Source organism: Oncorhynchus gorbuscha, linkage group LG08 (assembly GCF_021184085.1).
Source record: "Oncorhynchus gorbuscha isolate QuinsamMale2020 ecotype Even-year linkage group LG08, OgorEven_v1.0, whole genome shotgun sequence".
Classification (NCBI taxonomy): domain Eukaryota; kingdom Metazoa; phylum Chordata; class Actinopteri; order Salmoniformes; family Salmonidae; genus Oncorhynchus; species Oncorhynchus gorbuscha.
Window position 1 is genome coordinate 68,765,935 of NC_060180.1, and position 20,390 is coordinate 68,786,324.

The following is a 20,390-nucleotide window of genomic DNA, read 5'->3' on the forward strand; positions in this document are numbered from 1 at the left end:
CAAAAACTGAACGGTCAAAAACCCGAATCATCTCCTCTTTAAAGTTCTGGTAATTGTTAGAACAATCAGCCCTTGCCTCCCAGATAGCTGTGCCCCACTCTCGGGCCCGGCCAGTAAGGAGTGAAATGACGTAAGCAACCCGAGCTCTCTCTCTAGAGTATGTGTTGGGTTGGAGAGAGAACACAATCTCACACTGGGTGAGAAAGGAGCGGCACTCAGTGGGCTGCCCGGAGTAGCAAGGTGGGTTATAAATGAGGATCCGACAGGGCAGGTACGGGAAACAAGGAGAGAAATAGGGACTCTAATCAGGGAAAAGGATCGGGAACAGGTGTGGGAAGACTAAATGATGATTAGGGGAATAGGAACAGCTGGGAGCAGGAACGGAACGATAGAGAGAAGAGAGAGCGAGAGAGTGAGAGAGGGAGGGGGAGAGAGAGGGATAGAAAGAGGGAAAGAACCTAATAAGACCAGCAGAGGGAAACGAATAGAATGGGAAGCACAGGGACAAGACATGATAATAAATGACAAAACATGACACCTAGACTAAACATACCACAACTACCTAGACGAAACACATCTATCTAGACTAAACACACCACGCCCACCTAGACTAAACACACCACATCTACCTAGACTAAACGCACCACACCTACCTAGACTAGACACACCACACCTACCTAGACTACACTCAAAACAACTACCTAGACTAAACACACCACAACTACCCAGACTAAACTCACACACCTACCCAGACTAAACACACCACACCTACCTAGACTAAACACATCACACCTACCTAGACTAAACACACCACACCTACCTAGACTAAACACATCACACCTACCTAGACTAAACACACCACACCTACCTAGACTAAACACATCACACCTACCTAGACTAAACACACCACACCTACCTAGACTAAACACATCACACCTACCTAGACTAAACACACCACACCTACCTAGACTAAACACACCACACCTACCTAGACTAAACACACCACACCTACCCAGACTAAACCCCACACCTACCTAGACTAAACACACCACACCTACCTAGACTAAACACACCACACCTACCTAGACTAAACACACCACACCTACCTAGACTAAACACACCACACCTACCTAGACTAAACACACCACACCTACCTAGACTAAACACACCACACCTACCCAGACTAAACACATCACACCTACCTAGACTAAACACACCACACCTACCTAGACTAAACACACCACACCTACCCAGACTAAACACACCACACCTACCTAGACTAAACACATCACACCTACCTAGACTAAACACACCACACCTACCTAGACTAAACACACCACACCTACCCAGACTAAACTCACCTACCTAGACTAAACACACCACACCTACCTAGACTAAACACACCACACCTACCCAGACTAAACACACCACACCTACCCAGACTAAACACCCCACACCTACCCAGACTAAACACCCCACACCTACCCAGACTCAACATATAGACCTAGATCTGTAATGTAGGTCAATTCTCTCATCTGTGTCAGTAATTCCGTCATTCACCGTGGCACATGAGTTCGAGTTTCCTACCGGCACTTGGATGCAACACTAGCCTGCAAAGCCCCTCTCGCTAACATCATTCAGATGGCTGTGTTTGTCTAAGGCCCAGAGTTGACCAGAGCTAACGTCAGTATGGACGTGTTGGGAACTTAATGACAGTAGATCGGAAGCTATAGGCCTGTGTGGGCCAAGTCTAGGATACATGTCCTTGGACATATATACGTGTGTTTAGCAGATGTTATTGCGGGATAAGCGAAATGCTTGTGCTTCTCGCTCCGACAGTGCAGTAATATCTAACAACCACAGGGTGGCGCACAATTGGCCCAGCGTCGTCCAGGTTAGGCCGTCATTGTAAATAACAATTTGTTCTTAACTGACTTGCCTAGTTAAAAAAAGGTTAAATAAATAAAAATCTTTAACAAATTCACAACATATTCCCAATACACACAAATCTAAATAAAATAATGGAATTAATGGAAATGGAAAGAATATATAAATATATGGAAGAGCAATGTCAGAGCGGCATAGACTAAGATACAGTAGAATAGAATAGAGAATATACATATGAGATAAGTAATGCAAAATATGTAAACATTATTAAAGTGACTAGTGTTCCATTTATTAAAGTGGCCGGTGATTCAAGTCTATGTATATAGGCAGCAGCCTCTCTGTGCCAGTGATGGCTATTTAACAATCTGATGGCCTTGAGATAGAAGCTGTTTTTCAGTCTCTCAGTCGCAGCTTTGATGCACCTGTACTGACCTCGCTTTCTGGATGATAGCGGGGTGAACAGGCAGAGGCTCGGGTGGTTGTTGTCCTTGACATCGGGTGCTGTAGCTGTCCTGGAGGGCAGGTAGTTTGCCCCCGGGATAATGGTGTTGATGTGAGCCATGACCAGCCTTTCAAAGCACTTCATGGCTACAAACGTGAGTGCTACGGCTCGGTAGTCATTTAGGCAGGTTACCTTGGCGTTCTTGGGCACAGGGACTATGGTGGTCTGCTTGAAACATGTTGGTATTACAGACTTGGTCAGGGACATGTTGAAAACGCATTTGAAAAGAGAACAAATGCTGTTTGATCTGCATCACTGGTTCATACTATGAGATATCTGAGTAGCGTACAAACACATGCCATGTGTAGCACTGGGGGAGGTTGCACCATTCTCAACTTCCATATATCAATAAAGACTACGTGGCTCACAAGAGGACTCATCTGACTAGGGATTTGAACCTGCGACCGTCTAGCCTCCACTTCCCGGTCCTGTTCCCAAAGCACTGGACTTGGGTTAACCAGCAACCATCCATCTTAAAGGCCTTTGAGTCACGGTCAACAATGGCTCCCATTTCTAAACGTTGAGTACTGAATGTTGTACTGGCGCGTGTTCAGGGTCTCTGGGCTCATTGTGTTGAATCCCAGTGACGTTAACCTGTTTAGGATAGGGGGCAGCATTTTCACTTTTGGATGAAAAGCGTGCCCAGAGTAAACTGCCTCCTACTCAGTCCCAGATGCTAATATATGCATATTATTATTAGTATTGGATAGAAAACACTCTGAAGTTTCGAAAAACGGTTTGAATTATGTCTGTAAGTTTTACTGAATTCATATGGCAGGTTAAAAACCTGAGAAAAAATCCAAACAGGAAATGGGAAATCTGAGGTTTGTAGTTTTTGAACTCAGCCCCTATCGAAAACACAGTGGGATATGGGTCATTTTGCACTTCCTAATGCTTCCACTAGATGTCAACCGTCTTTAGAACGTTGTTTCAGGCTTCTACTGTGAAGGGGGGCCGAATGAGAGGGGATTGAGTCAGAGGTCTGGCAGCAACCTCGATCTCAGTCACGCGCATTCACATGAGAGGTAGCTCTCGTTCCATTGCTTTTCTACAGACAATATAATTCTCCGGTTGGAACATTATCGAACATTTATGATGAAAACATCTTAAAGATTGATTCTACACATAGTTTGATATGTTTCTATGACCAGTAATATAACTTTTTGAACTTTCCGTCCTACGATCGGCTGGACCTGAACGCACGTTTGGATTTGTTTACAAAACGCCCTAACAAATGAAGCTATTTGGACATAAATGATGAACTTTATCAAACAAATCAAACATTTATTGTGGAACTGGGATTCCTGGGAGTGCATTCTGATGAAGATCATCAAAGGTAAGTGAATATCTATAATACTTGGATAGATATCTGTACTGACCTCACCTTGGATCATTGTTACTCTAACTTCCGCAACGCATATAAGGCCCTGCCCTGCCCCCCTTTCGGAAAAGCTGACCACGACTCCATTTTGCTGATCCCTGCCTACAGACAGAAACTAAAACTAGAGGCTCCCACGCTGAGGTCTGTCCAACGCTGGTCCGACCAAGCTGACTCCACACTCCAAGACTGCTTCCAGCACGTGGACTGGAATATGTTTCGTATTGCGTCAGATAACAACATTGACGAATACGCTGATTCGGTGTGCGAGTTCATTAGAACGTGCGTTGAAGAAGTCGTTCCCATAGCAACGATTAAAACATTCCCTAACCAGAAACCGTGGATTGATGGCAGCATTCGCGTGAAACTGAAAGCGCGAACCACTGCTTTTAATCAGGGCAAGGTGTCTGGTAACATGACCGAATACAAACAGTGCAGCTATTCCCTCTGCAAGGCTATCAAACAAGCTAAGCGTCAGTACAGAGACAAAGTAGAATCTCAATTCAACGGCTCAGACACAAGAGGCATGTGGCAGGGTCTACAGTCAATCACGGACTACAGGAAGAAATCCAGCCCAGTCACGGACCAGGATGTCTTGCTCCCAGGCAGACTAAATAACTTTTTTTGCCCGCTTTGAGGACAATACAGTGCCACTGACACGGCCTGCAACGAAAACATGCGGTCTCTCCTTCACTGCAGCTGAGGTGAGTAAGACATTTAAACGTGTTAACCCTCGCAAGGCTGCAGGCCCAGACAGCTGGCCGGTGTGTTTCCGGACATATTCAATCAATCTCTATACCAGTCTGCTGTTCCCACATGCTTCAAGAGGGCCACCATTGTTCCTGTTCCCAAGAAAGCTAAGGTAACTGCGCTAAACGACTACCGCCCCGTAGCACTCACTTCCGTCATCATGAAGTGCTTTGAGAGACTAGTCAAGGACCATATCACCTCCACCCTACCTGACACCCTAGACCAACTCCAATTTGCTTACCGCCCAAATAGGTCCACAGACGATGCAATCTCAACCACACTGCACACTGCCCTAACCCATCTGGACAAGAGGAATACCTATGTGAGAATGCTGTTCATCGACTACAGCTCGGCATTCAACACCATAGTACCCTCCAAGCTTGTCATCAAGCTCGAGACCCTGGGTCTCGACCCCGCCCTGTGCAACTGGGTACTGGACTTCCTGACGGGCCGCCCCCAGGTGGTGAGGGTAGGTAACAACATCACCTCCCCTCTGATCCTCAACACGGGGGCCCCACAAGGGTGCGTTCTGAGCCCTCTCCTGTACTCCCTGTTCACCCATGACTGCGTGGCCATGCACGCCTCCAACTCAATCATCAAGTTTGCGGACGACACAACAGTGGTAGGCTTGATTACCAACAACGACGAGACGGCCTACAGGGAGGAGGTGAGGGCCCTCGGAGTGTGGTGTCAGGAAAATAACCCCACACTCAACGTCAACAAAACTAAGGAGATGATTGTGGACTTCAGGAAACAGCAGAGGGAACACCCCCCTATCCACATCGATGGAACAGTAGTGGAGAGGGTAGCAAGTTTTAAGTTCCTCGGCATACACATCACAGACAAACTGAATTGGTCCACTCACACAGACAGCATTGTGAAGAAGGCGCAGCAGCGCATCTTCAACCTCAGGAGGCTGAAGAAATTCAGCTTGTCACCAAAAGCACTCACAAACTTCTACAGATGCACAATCGAGAGCATCCTGGCGGGCTGTATCACCGCCTGGTACGGAAACTGCTCCGCCCTCAACCGTAAGGCTCTCCAGAGGGTAGTGAGGTCTGCACAATGCATCACCGGGGGCAAACTACCTGCCCTCCAGGACACCTACACCACCCGATGTTACAGGAAGGCCATAAAGATCATCAAGGACATCAACCACCCGAGCCACTGCCTGTTCACCCCGCTATCATCCAGAAGGCGAGGTCAGTACAGGTGCATCAAAGCTGGGACCGAGAGACTGAAAAACAGCTTCTATCTCAAAGCCATCAGACTGTTAAACAGCCACCACTAACATTGAGTGGCCGCTGCCAACACACTGACACTGACTCAACTCCAGCCACTTTAATAATGGGAATATATCACTAGCCACTTTAAACAATGCTACCTAATATAATGTTTACATACCCTACATTATTAATCTCATATGCATACGTATATACTGCACACTATATCATCGACTGCATCCTTATGTAATACATGTATCACTAGCCACTTTAACTATGCCACTTTGTTTACATACTCATCTTATATGTATATACTGTACTCTATATCATCGACTGCATCCTTATGTAATACATGTATCACTAGCCACTTTAACTATGCCACTTTGTTTACATACTCATCTTATATGTATATACTGTACTTGATACCATCTACTGTATCTTGCCTATGCTGCTCTGTACCATCACTCATTCATATATCCTTATGTACATATTCTTTATCCCCTTACACTGTGTATAAGACAGTAGTTTAGGAATTGTTAGTTAGATTACTTGTTGGTTATTACTGCATTGTCGGAACTAGAAGCACAAGCATTTCGCTACACTCGCATTAACATCTGCTAACCATGTGTATGTGACAAATACATTTGATTTGATTTTGATTTTTACTATTTCTGACTAATGTTGACTGCGCAACATGGTGTAATTTTTTTTGGGCTGGTTTGGTCTTTGAGCTCTATACTCAGATTATTGCATGGTATGCTTTTTCCTTAAAGTTAAAAAACAAATCTGACACAGAGTTTGCATTAAGGAGAAGTGTATGTAAAGTTCCATGCATAATACTTGAATTATAATCAACATTTATAATGAGTATTTCTGTAAATTGATGTGGCTCTGCAAAATCACTGCATGTTTTGGAACTACTGAACATAATACGCCATGGTAAAATGAGATTTTTGGATATAAATATGCACTTTATCGAACAAAACATACATGTATTGTGTAACATGAAGTCCTATGAGTGTCATCTGATGAAGATCATCAAAGGTTAGTGATTAATTGTATCTCTATTTGTGCTTTTTGTAACTCCTCTCTTTGGCTGGAAAAATGGCTGGGTTTTTCAGTGACTTGGTGGAAACCTAACATAATCGTTTGTGGAGCTTTTGCTGTAAAGCGTTTTTGAAATCAAACACTATGGCTGGATTAACGAGAATTTTATCTTTAAAATGGTGCCTCATACTTGTATGTTTGAGAAATTAGATTTCTGAAATTTCTGTTGATTTGTATTTGGCGCCCTGCAATTTCATTGGCTGTTGGTGAGGTGTTCCGCTAGCGGAATGGGGTTCCGGAATCCAGTCCTAGACAAGTTAATAACAGTAGAGGGAGGCCCAGTGACGGTAATAACGGTAGCGGGAGGTCCAGTGACGGTAATAACAGTAGAGGGAGTCTGTAGGGACTCCTGGCCATTGTAGTCTGGTGGCCTGGCTGGGAGAAGAGAAGGGAGAGGGAGGAGAAGGGGAGGGAGAATATGGGAGGAGGAGGGGAGGGAGGGAGAAGATGGAGAAGTGGAGGGAGAAGAAGAGGAGGGAGATAAGGAGGGAGTAGAGGGGAAAGGGAGAAGAGGGGGAGAGGGAGAAGAGGAGGGAGGAGAAGGGGGAGAGGGAGGAGAGGGAGAAGAGGAGAGAGAAGAGGGGGAGAGGGAGAAGAGGGAGAAGAGGAGAGAGAATAGGTTGTAGAGGGAGAAGAGGGGGTAGAAGAGGAAGGAATAGTAGGGCGAGAGGGAGAAGAGGAGGGTGAAGAGGAGGGAGTAGTGGGGGGAGAGTGAGGAGAGGGAGAAGAGGGGGTGAGGGAGAAGAGGGAGGAGAGGGAGAAGAGGGGGCAGAAGAGGAGGGAGTAGTGGGGGAGAGGGAGGAGAGGGAGAAGAGGGAGATGAGGGAGAAGAGGGAGGAGAGGGAGAAGAGGGAGGAGAGGGGGTAGAAGAGGAAGGAGTAGTGGGGGAGAGGAGGAGAGGAGAAGAGGCGGGGAGGGAGAAGAGGGAGGAGAGGGAGAAGAGGGAGGAGAGGGGGTAGAAGAGGAAGGAGTAGTGGGGGAGAAGGAGGAGAGTGAGAAGAGGTAGGAGAGGGAGAAGAGGGAGGAGAGGGAGAAGAGGGGTAGAAGTGGAAGGAATAGTGGGGGAGAGGGAGAAGAGGGGGGGGAGAGGGAGAAGAGGGGGTAAAAGAGGAGGGAGTAGTGGGGGAGAGGGAGAAGAGCAGGGTGAAGAGGAGGGAGTAGTGGGGGGAGAGGGAGGAGAGGGAGAAGAGGCGGGTGAGGGAGAAGAGGGAGGAGAGGGAGAAGAGGGGGTAGAAGTGGAAGGAATAGTGGGGGAGAGGGAGAAGAGGGGAGAGAGGGAGAAGAGGGGGTAAAAGAGGGGGAGTAGTGGGGCGAGAGGGAGAAGAGCAGGGGGTGAAGAGGAGGGAGTAGTGGGGGGGGAGAGGGAGGAGAGGGAGAAGAGGGAGAAGAGGGAGGAGAGGGAGAAGAGGACGGTGAAGATGAGAGAGTAGTGGGGGAGAGGGAGGAGAGGGAGAAGAGGGGGTAGAAGAGGAGGGAGTAGGGGGGAGAGGGAGAGAGGAGAAGAGGGGTAAAAGAGGAGGGAGTAGTGGGGGAGAGGGAGGAGAGCGAGAAGAGGACGGTGAGGGAGGAGAGGAGAAGAGGGGGAGAGGGAGGAGAGGGGGTAGAAGAGGAAGGAGTAGTGGGAGGAGAGGGAGGAGAGTGAGAAGAGGGGTGAGGGGAGGAGAGGGGGTAGAAGAGGAAGGAGTAGTGGGGGGAGAGGGAGGAGAGTGAGAAGGGGGGAGGGGGAGGAGAGAGGGGTAGAAGAGGAAGGAGTAGTGGGGGAGAGGGAGGAGAGTGAGAAGAGGGGGTGAGGGAGAAGAGGAGGGTGAAGAGGGGGAGAGGGAGGGGGGGGTAAGGGAGGGAGAGGGGGAAGAGGGGGAGAGGGAGAAGAGGAGGAGAGGGAGGAGGGAGAAGAGGGGGAGAGGGAGAAGAGGGGGTAGAAGAGGAGGGAGTAGTGGGGCGAGAGGGAGAAGAGGGGGTAGAAGAAGAGAGGAGAGAGGGAGAAGAGGAGGGAGAATAGAGGGGAGAGGGAGAAGAGGGAGAAGAGGGGGAAGAGGGAGAAGAGGGGGAGAGGGAGAAGAGGGAGAAGAGGGGGAGAGGGAGAAGAGGGAGAAGAGGGGGAAGAAGATGGAGAAGAGGGGGAAGAAGAGGGGGGAGAAGGATAAGCAGAGGGAGTGGTGGGGGGAGGAGAGGCTGTTTATGTGGTCAGAATAAAGAGAGACAAGAAACTTTGTCATGGTCATGGTCACCTCTCATCACGGTTAGGCTAGGCCCCCCACCTGCTGACTGCAGCTCCACTGTAATGCCACTGTTTGTAGGCCAGTGAACTCAGAAGTGGGCCTCCCAAGCTGAATCTTTTGGTCGCCATACAGTCTCCTCTCTGTTGGAGTTTGCAGTGCTGTTCTACACTATATGAGAGTAGGATAATTGTAAACATTATTGTAGGCGAGTTTCCCCTCTTACAATGTAAAGTGTGGAGAACTTTTAAAATCATTATTCATTATTCCATTGCTACAGTGCCTTGCGAAATTTTGCCACATTTCAGGCTTCAAACATAAAGATATAAAACTGTATTTTTTTGTAAAGAATCAACAACAAGTGGGACACAATCATGAAGTGGAACGACATTTATTGGATATTTCCAACTTTTTTAACAAATCAAAAACTGAAAAATTGGGCGTGCAAAATTATTCAGCCCCCTTAAGTTAATACTTTGTAGCGCCACCTTTTGCTGCGATTACAGCTGTAAGTCGCTTGGGGTATGTCTCTATCAGTTTTGCACATCGAGAGACTGACATTTTTTCCCATTCCTCCTTGCAAAACAGCTCGAGCTCAGTGAGGTTGGATGGAGAGCATTTGTGAACAGCAGTTTTCAGTTCTTTCCACAGATTCTCGATTGGATTCAGGTCTGGACTTTGACTTGGCCATTCTAACACCTGGATATGTTTATTTTTGAACCATTCCATTGTAGATTTTTCTTTATGTTTTGGATCATTGTCGTGTTGGAAGACAAATCTCCGTCCCAGTCTCAGGTCTTTTGCAGACTCCATCAGGTTTTCTTCCAGAATGGTCCTGTATTTGGCTCCATCCATCTTCCCATCAATTTTAACCATCTTCCCTGTCCCTGCTGAAGAAAAGCAGGCCCAAACCATGATGCTGCCACCACCATGTTTGACAGTGGGGATGGTGTGTTCAGGGTGATGAGCTGTGTTGCTTTTACGCCAAACAAAAAACGTTTTGCATTGTTGCCAAAAAGTTCAATTTTGGTTTCATCTGACCAGAGCACCTTCTTCCACATGTTTGATGTGTCTCCCAGGTGGCTTGTGGCAAACTTTAAACGACACTTTTTATGGATAGCTTTAAGAAATGGCTTTCTTCTTGCCACTAAAGGCCAGATTTGTGCAATATACGACTGATTGTTGTCCTATGGACAGAGTCTCCCACCTCAGCTGTAGATCTCTGCAGTTCATCCAGTGTGATCATGGGCCTCTTGGCTGCATCTCTGATCAGTCTTCTCCTTGTATGAGCTGAAAGTTTAGAGGGACGGCCAGGTCTTGGTAGATTTGCAGTGGTCTGATACTCCTTCCATTTCAATATTATCGCTTGCACAGTGCTCCTTGGGATGTTTAAAGCTTGGGAAATCTTTTTGTATCCAAATCCGGCTTTAAACTTCTTCACAACAGTATCTCGGACCTGCCTGGTGTGTTCCTTGTTCTTCATGATGCTCTCTGCGCTTTTAACGGACCTCTGAGACTATCACAGTGCAGGTGCATTTATACGGAGACTTGATTACACACAGGTGGATTGTATTTATCATCATTAGTCATTTAGGTCAACATTGGATCATTCAGAGATCCTCACTGAACTTCTGGAGAGAGATTGCTGCACTGAAAGTAAAGGGGCTGAATAATTTTGCACGACCAATTTTTGTTAAAAAAGTTTGAAATATCCAATAAATGTTGTTCCACTTCATGATTTGGGGCGGCAGCGTAGCCTAGTGGTTAGAGCGTTGGACTAGTAACAGGAAGGTTGCGAGTTCAAACCCCCGAGCTGACAAGGTACAAATCTGTCGTTCTGCCCCTGAACAGGCAGTTAACCCACTCTTCCCAGGCCGTCATTGAAAATAAGAATGTGTTCTTAACTGACTTGCCTGGTTAAATAAAGGTAAAATAAAAATAATTTCAAAAATTGTGTCCCACTTGTTGTTGATTCTTCACAAAAAATACAGTTTTATATCTTTATGTTTGAAGCCTGAAATGTGGCAAAAGGTCGCAAAGTTCAAGGGGGGCGAATACTTTCGCAAGGCACTGTATATGGCTTTCCAACACGGCAATCAACTGTAACAGCGAGCCTAGCACCCTACAGCGAGCCTAGCACCCTACAGCGAGCCTAGCACCCTACAGCGAGCCTAGCACCCTACAGCAAGCCTAGCACCCTACTGTCAAACCAGACGGAACTCTCCTATGCTGACTTTCATGATAGTTCAATCTAAAACCAGTTAGATATACCAGAGTTATACCAAGAAAGGTCAAGGTTTCGGTCATGAATTTCGACAAAGGTTTTAGCCGTTGACTATTGTCTGGCTAATATGAGCTTTCCCAGACGCAAGGAGGTCTTCAGACAAAAACACCTATGGCCTAGTGACGTAGACATTCTAGAAACAGACACACAGAGTCACGCACAATAGGGACTTTATTCTTCATTATTTTATGCAGAGCTGTATGTATAATGCGTGAATGACAGTCTTACGCAGAAAAGACAACAAATGGACATATTGGTATTCAGATAGGCATCTTACTCAACGAGAACAGTAGTCTACGGTCCTCTATGCAAACTAACCACTGTTTACTCATTTTACAGCAGAGCCATAAAACGCCAGTAGCCGTTGACACACACAACCACAGGATGCTAGTCGCTTTGCAACTACGTCAATGTTAATCAGAGCAGTCTTCATATTGCACACATTGCACAGTGAACACTAACAAAGACCTTTTGTGCTGTCGCCAAGCAGAAGTCACATTAGTCCAATATCATATCAGCCAAGTCTCATCTAGTTTCTGTTTACTGATGAGCTACGGACCACATCACCCAATATCATCTCAGCCATAGTCTAAACACACTTTGATGGTTCGTTTCAAATTGTGTTGTGGTAAGTTTGTGTTGTTGTAAGGAGTACGTTTGTGGTTGCATTATGGTCATGTTGAGTTGCAATTATGTTGCGGTCAACACAACTGCAACTCAACGTGTTATGTTGGGAGGGTGTATGGTTGTGTTGTGGTTTTCACACGTGTTGTGGTTTCATGCTGTGGTTGCAATTACGGTCAAGTCGTGTTGTGGTTTCGTCACGTTCATGCTGTGGTTGCCATTACGGTCAAGTCGTGTTGTGGTTTCGTCACGTTCATGCTGTGGTTGCCATTACGGTCAAGTCGTGTTGTGGTTTCGTTAAGAGTTATTTTGTGTTGTGTTTGCGTTATGGTCATAATAACTACGTTTCAGTCTTACCTTGTTGGAGGCCATGTCGCTGACGGAGCGGTAGGTCTGGATGGTCTCCAGCTGGTCCAGACACCAGTCCAGCTCCTCCATGGTCTCCATGGCCAGCTTCTGGTACGACTCGTCTGTCAACAGACACACAGCAGAAACAAACTCAGGACCCAGCGGCTCCATGTCCGACACGGAGCATGGTGGGGGTCCCAGGGCAGGGTGGCCATGCCGTATGGGGGTCCCAGGATGTCCAGGTGGGGAGGCGTGAAGAGGTGAGCAGTGCTCTTTCATCGTACGTGGTGGTCTGGTTAACTCTCAGGCAAGGAGAGCAGCTAAGAGTCGCAATAGTGTTACTGTCTCTCTGGGGCAATGTGTCCTCCCTCCCTCCCTCCCTCCCTCCCTCCCTCCCTCCCTCCCTCCCTCTCTCTACTCTGCTCCCCTTGTGTTATTGATGTGTCAGTAACCCCCCTCCTGCCTGAGGGGTGTTTGGGGGAGGGGGGTGGAGCGCTGCCAACATACTCACCCTCCTCGCATGAGATGCTTTGTTTCACTGCACCACACACGCACGCACGCACGCACGCACGCACGCACACACACCTGCTGCTACCAGACTCTTATTATACTGCTAAGTTTATATACTGCCCCCGTTCCCAAATACATGTATAATTATTAACTATAAATGGTTCCTTCTGTATTATACTTTATGCTACAATGTATTAGTCTACTGAGCCGTTTACATGAGTCCTTATTGTTGTTGCATTGTCGAGCAGGAACCTGCATGTAAGCATTTCATTGGGCGATGTATACCACCATGCGTGTCCCGTACATACGACTAACACAACTTGGAAACTCAGAACACCAGGGCTACACTGTAGCATATACTGTTTAGCCTTAAGGCCTAGTGGGGTTGGTTTGAGGATGGCCCAGGTCCTTAATACTCACACACGTGTTACCTGCTGTACATGCTGCATGTCTAGGAGACTTCAACTGGGAAAACTACACTGTTGCTCCCGGATAGAGGGGAGAGTCATAGAAAGAGAGAGGGGAGACATAACGGATGTACTGAAATATCTTAATTTGACCAGTATTGTCGCAGCAACATAATTCTGCAGCAACAGGATTTTAACATTTTGTCCATAATGTTGCTTGATCAGTGGATAGGCTATTAGATGGACAAAATTACACTGCATGAAAAGTGCAATACTGTTAATGTAACCAGGTTTTAGTGCGGGTTTTCAGTGAATTTATGTAAATCACAAAGCTCGTCTGCATTTCAAGTAAATACTCAGCAACAAAAGAGTGATCAAATTAAGATCCTACATCTGTAGGAAGAGAAAAAAAGGGGGAGGCCATAGAAATTAGGATACAAAAACAGAGAAAAAGAGAAAGAGAGACTGATTATGGAAAGATAAAAATATAGTTTTTTTGAGGGGGACATCAGATTTCACGGTCAGTCTTCACTGACATTTTCAACCTCTCCTTGACAGAGTCTGTAATACCTGCATGTTTCAAGCAGACTACCATAGTCCCTGTGCCCAACAACTCCAAGGTAACCTGCTTAAATGACCACCGACTCTTATCACTCACGTCTGTAGCCATGAAGTGCTTTGAGAGACTGGTCATGGCTCACATCTTCACCAGAAACCCTAGACCCACTCCAATTTGCTTACCGCCCAAACAGATCCACAGATGATGCAATCTCTATTGCACTCCACACTGCCCTTTCCCACCTGGACAAAGATAACACCTACGTGAGAATGTTGTTCATTGACTACAGCTCAGCGTTCAACACCATAGTGACCTCAAAGTTCTTCTCCAGGATCCAGTTGCAGAGGGAGGTGTTTAGTCCTAGGGTTCCTGGGACTAAAGGGTTCCTAGGGTTCCTGGGACTAAAGGGTTCCCAGGGTTCCTGGGACTAAAGGGTTCCTAGCGTTCCTGGGACTAAAGGGTTCCCAGGGTTCCTGGGACTAAAGGGTTCCTAGGGTTCATGGGACTAAAGGGTTCCTAGGGTTCCTGGGACTAAAGGGTTCCTAGGGTTCCTGGGACTAAAGGGTTCCTGGGACTAAAGGGTTCCTGGGACTAAAGGGTTCCTAGGGTTCCTGGGACTAAAGGGTTCCTGGGACTAAAGGGTTCCCAGGGTTCCTGGGACTAAAGGGTTCCTAGGGTTCCTGGGATTAAAGGGTTCCTGGGACTAAAGGGTTCCTAGGGTTCCTAGGACTAAAGGGTTCCCAGGGTTCCTGGGACTAAAGGGTTCCTAGGGTTCCTGGGACTAAAGGGTTCCTGGGACTAAAGGGTTCCCAGGGTTCCTGGGACTAAAGGGTTCCTAGGGTTCCTGGAACTAAAGGGTTCCTAGGCTTCCTGGGACTTGTCAGGATTTGGCCAGGGTTGTTCCGGTTTTTGGTCACTAGATGCCCCCATTGTGCCTTTTGACCTTTTCTTTTCCCTTGATCCCCATTATTATTTGCACCTGTGCCTCGTTTCCCCTGATTGTATTTAAACCCTTTGTTTTACTCAGTTCTTTGCTCTGTGTTTGTATGTTAGCACCCAACCCTAGTACTCTGTGAACTCTTGTTGATCCCGGTAGACTCTCTTGTGGAATTCTGTTTTTTTTTCTTAAGTATCTTTTGAGGCTTTTTTGTGCTATACCTTACACCTTGTGGATTTACCTTTTTGTCTTGGAGGATTACCTTTGTTCTTGTTCGAATTCCTTTTGAGGTTGTGGAGTTACATGTTTTCCTGAAGAACTTGACTTTTTACTTCATTTCTGTCAGGACCCGGTTACGAACCCAGGTCTCTGGAGTGAGAAACAGTCACTAAACCAACTGAGCCACGAATAGTCAGCAGAACCGAGAAGATGAGGCAGACAAAGCAGTACTTGAGACGGTGTATTTAATGAAGTAAAAAGTGAAGTTCTTCAGGAAAACATGTAACTCCACAACCTCAAAAGGAATTCCACAAGAACAAAGGTAATCCTCCAAGACAAAAAGGTAAATCCACAAGGTGGAAGGTATAGCACAAAAAAGCCTCAAAAGATCCTTAAAAACAAACAAACAAACAAGAACAAAAAAACAGAATTCCACAAGAGAGTCTACCGGGATCAACAAGAGTACTAGGGCTGGGTGCTAACATACAAACACAGAGCAAAGAACTGAGTAAAACAAAGGGTTTAAATACAATCAGGGGAAACGAGGCACAGGTGCAAATAATAATGGGATCAAGGGAAAAGAAAAGGTCAAAAGGCACAATGGGGGCATCTAGTGACCAAAAACCGGAACAACCCTGGCCAAATCGTGACAGGATTAAAGGGTTCCCAGGGTTCCTGGGACTAAAGGGTTCCCAGGGTTCCTGAGACTAAAGGGTTCCTAGGGTTCCTGGGACTAAAGGGTTCCTAGGGTTCCTGGGACTAAAGGGTTCCTAGGGTTCCTGGGACTAAAGGATTCCTAGGGTTCCTGGGACTAAACGGTTCCCAGGGTTCCTAGGACTACACACCTCCATCTGCAACTGGATCCTGGACTTCCTGGCGAGCTGTCCCCAGGGGCCCCTCAGGACTGCGTGCTTAGTCCCCTCCTGTACTCTCTGTTCACCCACGGCTGTGTGGCCGAGCCAGACTCCAACACCATCATTAGTTTTGCCGACGACACAATGGTGGTAGGCCTAATTCACCGAAAACTAAGAGACAGCCTATAGGGAGGAGGCCAGAGACCTGGCAGTGTGGTGCCAGAACAACAACCTCTCTCTCAATGTGAGCAAGACAAAGGAGATGATTGTGGACTACAGGAAAAGGAGGGCCGAGCACACCCCTATTCTCATCGACGTGGCTGTAGAGTGGTGGGTCGAGGGCTTCAAGTTCCACGGTGTCCACATCACCTACAGTTGAAGTCGGAAGTTTACATACACTTTGATTGGAGTCACTAAAACTCGTTTTTCAATCATTCCACAAATTTCTTGTTAACAAACTATAGTTTTAGCAAATTGATTAGGACATCTACTTTGTGCATAACACAAGTCATTTTTCCAACAATAGTTTACAGACAATATTTCACTTATAATTCACTGTATCACAATTACAGTGGGTCAGAAGTGAACATACACTAAGTTGACTGTGCCTTTAAACAGCTTGGAAATTTTCAGAATTTAGAAGCTTCTGACAGGCCAATTGACATCATTTGAGTCAATTGGCGGTGTACCTGTGGATGTATTTCAAGGCCTACCTTCAAACTCAGTTCCTCTTTGCTTGACATCATGTGAAAATCAAAAGAAATCAGCCAAGACCTCAGAAAAAAATTGTAGACCTCCACAAGTCTGGTTCATCATTGGGAGAAATTTCCAAATGCCTGAAGGTACCATGTTCATCTGTACAAACAATAGTACGCAAACATTCCACGCAGCCGTCATACCACTCAGGAAGGAGACGCGTTCTGTCTCCTAGAGATGAACGTACTTTGGTGCACAAGTTCAAATCAATCCAAGAACAACAGCAAAGGACCTTGTTTACCTTTATTTAACTAGGCAAGTCAGTTAAGAACAAATTCTTATTTTCAATGATGGCCTAGGAACAGTGGGTTAACTGCCTGGACCTTGTGAAGATGCTGCAGGAAACAGGTACAAAAGTATCTATATCCACAGTGAAATGAGTCCTATATCGACATAATCTGAAAGGCCGCTCAGCAAGGAAGAAGCCACTCCTCCAAAACCACCATAAAAAAAGACAGACTACAGTTTGCAACTGCACATGGGGACTTTTTGGAGAATTGTCCTCTGGTCTGACGAAACAAAAATAGAACTGTTTGCCCATAATGACCATCGTTATGTTTGGAGGAGAAAGGGGGATGCTTGCAAGCCAAAGAACACCATCCCAACCGTGAAGCACGGGGGTGGCAGCATCATGTTGTGGGGTGCTTTGCTGCAGGAGGGACTGGTGCACTTCACAAAATAGATGGCATCATGAGAAGGGAAATTATGTGGATATATTGAAGCAACATCTCAAGACATCAGTCAGGAGGTTAAAGCTTGGTCGCAAATGGGTCTTTCAACTGGACAATGACCCCAAGCATACTTCCAAAGTTGTGGCAAAATGGCTTAAGGACAACAAAGTCAAGGTATTGGAGTGGCCATCACAAAGCCCTGACCTCAATCCTATAGAAAATCTGTGTGGCAGAAGTGAAAAAGTGTGTGCGAGCAAGGAGGCCTAAGAACCTGACTCAGTTACACCAGCTCTGTCAGGAGGAATGGGCCACAATTAACTTAAACAATTTAAAGGCAATGCTACCAAATACTAATTGAGTGTATGTAAACTTCTCACCCACTGGGAATGTGATGAAAGAAATAAAAGCTGAAATGAATCATTATCTCTACTATTATTCTGACATTTCACATTCTTAAAATAAAGTGGTGGTCCTAACTGACCTAAAACAGGGATTTTTTACTAGGATTAAATGTCAGGAATTGTGAAAAACTGAGTTTAAATGTATTTGGCTAAGGTGTATGTAAACTTCAACTGCAAAAACTATCCTGACCTACTTGTGTGTACTTATGTACTGACATGCACAGTACCAGTCAAAAGTTTGGACACACCTACTCATTCAAGGGTTTTTCTTTATTTTTACTATTGTCTACATTGCAGAATAATAGTGAAGATAGATTCACGCACACTACATGTTAATGTATTTAAATGTACACTACTATTTTTAAGTGGGAGAACTTGCACAATTGGTGGCTGACTAAATACATTTTGCCCCACTGTATACTACCGTTCAAACGTTTGGGGCCAATAAATGTCCTTGTTTTCCATGACTACATAAATGAAATGAGTTGCACAATTAATAGGAAATGTAGTGAAGACGTTGACAAGGTTATAAATAATTATTTTTAATTGAAATAATAATAGTGTCCTTTAAACTTTGCTTTCTTCAAAGAATCCTCCATTTGCAGCAATGAAATCCTTGTAGACCTTTAGCATTCTAGTTGTGAATTTGTTGAGGTAATCTGAAGAGATTTCACCCCCATGCTTCCTGAAGCAGCTCCCACAGATTGGATTGGCTTGATGGGCACTTCCATCACCATATGGTCAAGCTGCTCCCACAACAGCTCAATAGGGTTGAGATCCGGTGACTGTGCTGGTCACTCCATTAAGACAGAACACCAGCTGACTGCTTCTTCCCTAAATAGTTATTGCATAGTTTGGAGCTGTGCTTTGGGTCATTGTCCTGTTGTAGGAGGAAATTGGCTCCAATTAAATGCTTTCCACAGGGTATGTCATGGTGTTGCAAAATGGAATGATGCCTTCCTTCTTCAAGGTCCCTTTTACCTTGTACAAATCTCCCACTTTACCACCTCCAAAGCACCCCCAGACCATCACATTGCCTCCACCATGCTTGACAGATGGGGTCAAGGCATCTTTAAAAATGTTCTGCGTCTCACGAATGTTCTTCTTTGTGATCCAAACACCTCAAACTTAGATTCGTCTGTCCATAACATTTTCTTTCCAATCTTCCTCTGTCCAGTGTCTGTCATATTTTGCCCATCTTAATATTTAATTTTTATTGGCCAGTCTGAGATATGGCATTTTCTTTGCAAGTCTGCCTAGAAGGCCAGCATCCCAGAGTCGCCTCTTCACTGTTGACAATGAGACTGGTGTTTTGCGGGTACTATTTAATGAAGCTGCCAGTTGAGGACTTGTGAGGCGTCTGTTTCTCAAACTAGACACTCTAATGACTTGTCCTCTTGCTCAGTTATGCACCGGGGCCTCCCACTCCTCTTTCTATTCTGGTTAGGGCCAGTTTGCTCTGTTCTGTGAAGGGAGTAGTACACAGTGTTGTACCAGATCTTCAGTTTCTTGGCAACTTCTCACATGGAATAGCATTCATTTCTCAGAACAAGAATAGACTGACGAGTTTCAGAAGGAAATTCTTTGTTTCTGGCCATTTTGAGCCTGTAATCGAACCCACAAATGCTGATGCTCCAAATACTCAACTAGTGTAAAGAAGGCCAGTTGTATTGCATCTTTAATTAATCAGCTTTTAAACAGTTTTCAGCTGTGTTAACATAATTGCAAAAGTGTTTTCTAATGATCAATTAGCCTTTTAAAATGATAAACTTGGATTAGCTAAAAACGTGCCATTGGAACACAGGAATGATGGTTGCTGATAATGGGTCTCTGTGCACCTTTGTAGATATTCCATTTAAAAAAATTCACTTTTCTTCCTTTAGTTTATTTAGCTTATATATTTTCTTACTCTGCATTGCTGTTTAAGGGCTCGTAAGTAAGCATTTCACGGTAAGGTCTAAACCTGTTGCATTCAGCGCACGTGACAAATACATTTTGATTTGATGGCCGCTCTTTTTGACATCACACCAGTTTATAGGTGATAAGATGGCGCTGTCACTGTGACGTCATAGCGATTTGATGTGCTTTTATCTGAGTTATTGACACAAATCGTTGTAACACACACTGGTTTGTCCCGTTGGGTCCAATCGGTTCCATATGTGAAGCCTTCAAATAGAAGAAATAACATTCAAAGGCAGAGTAGTCTTTTGGGTGCGTACTGAAAGCCAGGGAATGGGGACTCTGTTCTGCAACATTCTCAGCAACTAAAGAGTCCCCATGCCCTATGCTATTTCTGTGGGAGTCCCTGATGGACCCAACGGGACAAACCAGTGTGTGTTACAGCGACTTGCAACAATTACTCTGATAAAAGCACATCAAATCGCTATGACGTCACAGCGACGGCTCCATCATGTCACCTATAAACTGGTGTGATGACAAAAAAACGCAGCCATGAAATCGGAATTCCCCCTAAAAAAAACAAACAAGTGAGTTCCTGCAGAGGCAGCTATGTTTGCTCTACCTCTTTCATGAAGACTGGACTACACCCATGTATAACAGGGGTGGTTAGGCCAACTACTGTATGCTTGATGAGTATCCTCGTCTAAGACTTGAAGACGAGGATACTACTGTATGCTTGAGGAGTCTTATGGCATGAAGGAGACCCGGGTTTGAATCCTGGTCGGTCTTACACAGGTGTTGCAGCGGCGGACCAGAGTGAAATGTGCCACAACTTCATCAAAAGGTGAACCTTGACTA

The 20,390-nt window shown here is 45.6% G+C and overlaps 1 protein-coding gene across 1 annotated transcript in view; it reads right to left on the minus strand.

The window, feature by feature from the left end:
• LOC124042111 (cAMP-specific 3',5'-cyclic phosphodiesterase 4B-like) overlaps positions 1-20,390 on the minus strand; it is a 135,201-nt gene that overhangs the window by 26,174 nt on the left and 88,637 nt on the right. The window contains exon 8 of the mRNA XM_046360447.1: positions 12,329-12,441. Within this exon, the coding sequence (XP_046216403.1) occupies positions 12,329-12,441 (113 nt within the window). The remainder of the gene's footprint in view (positions 1-12,328; positions 12,442-20,390) is intronic.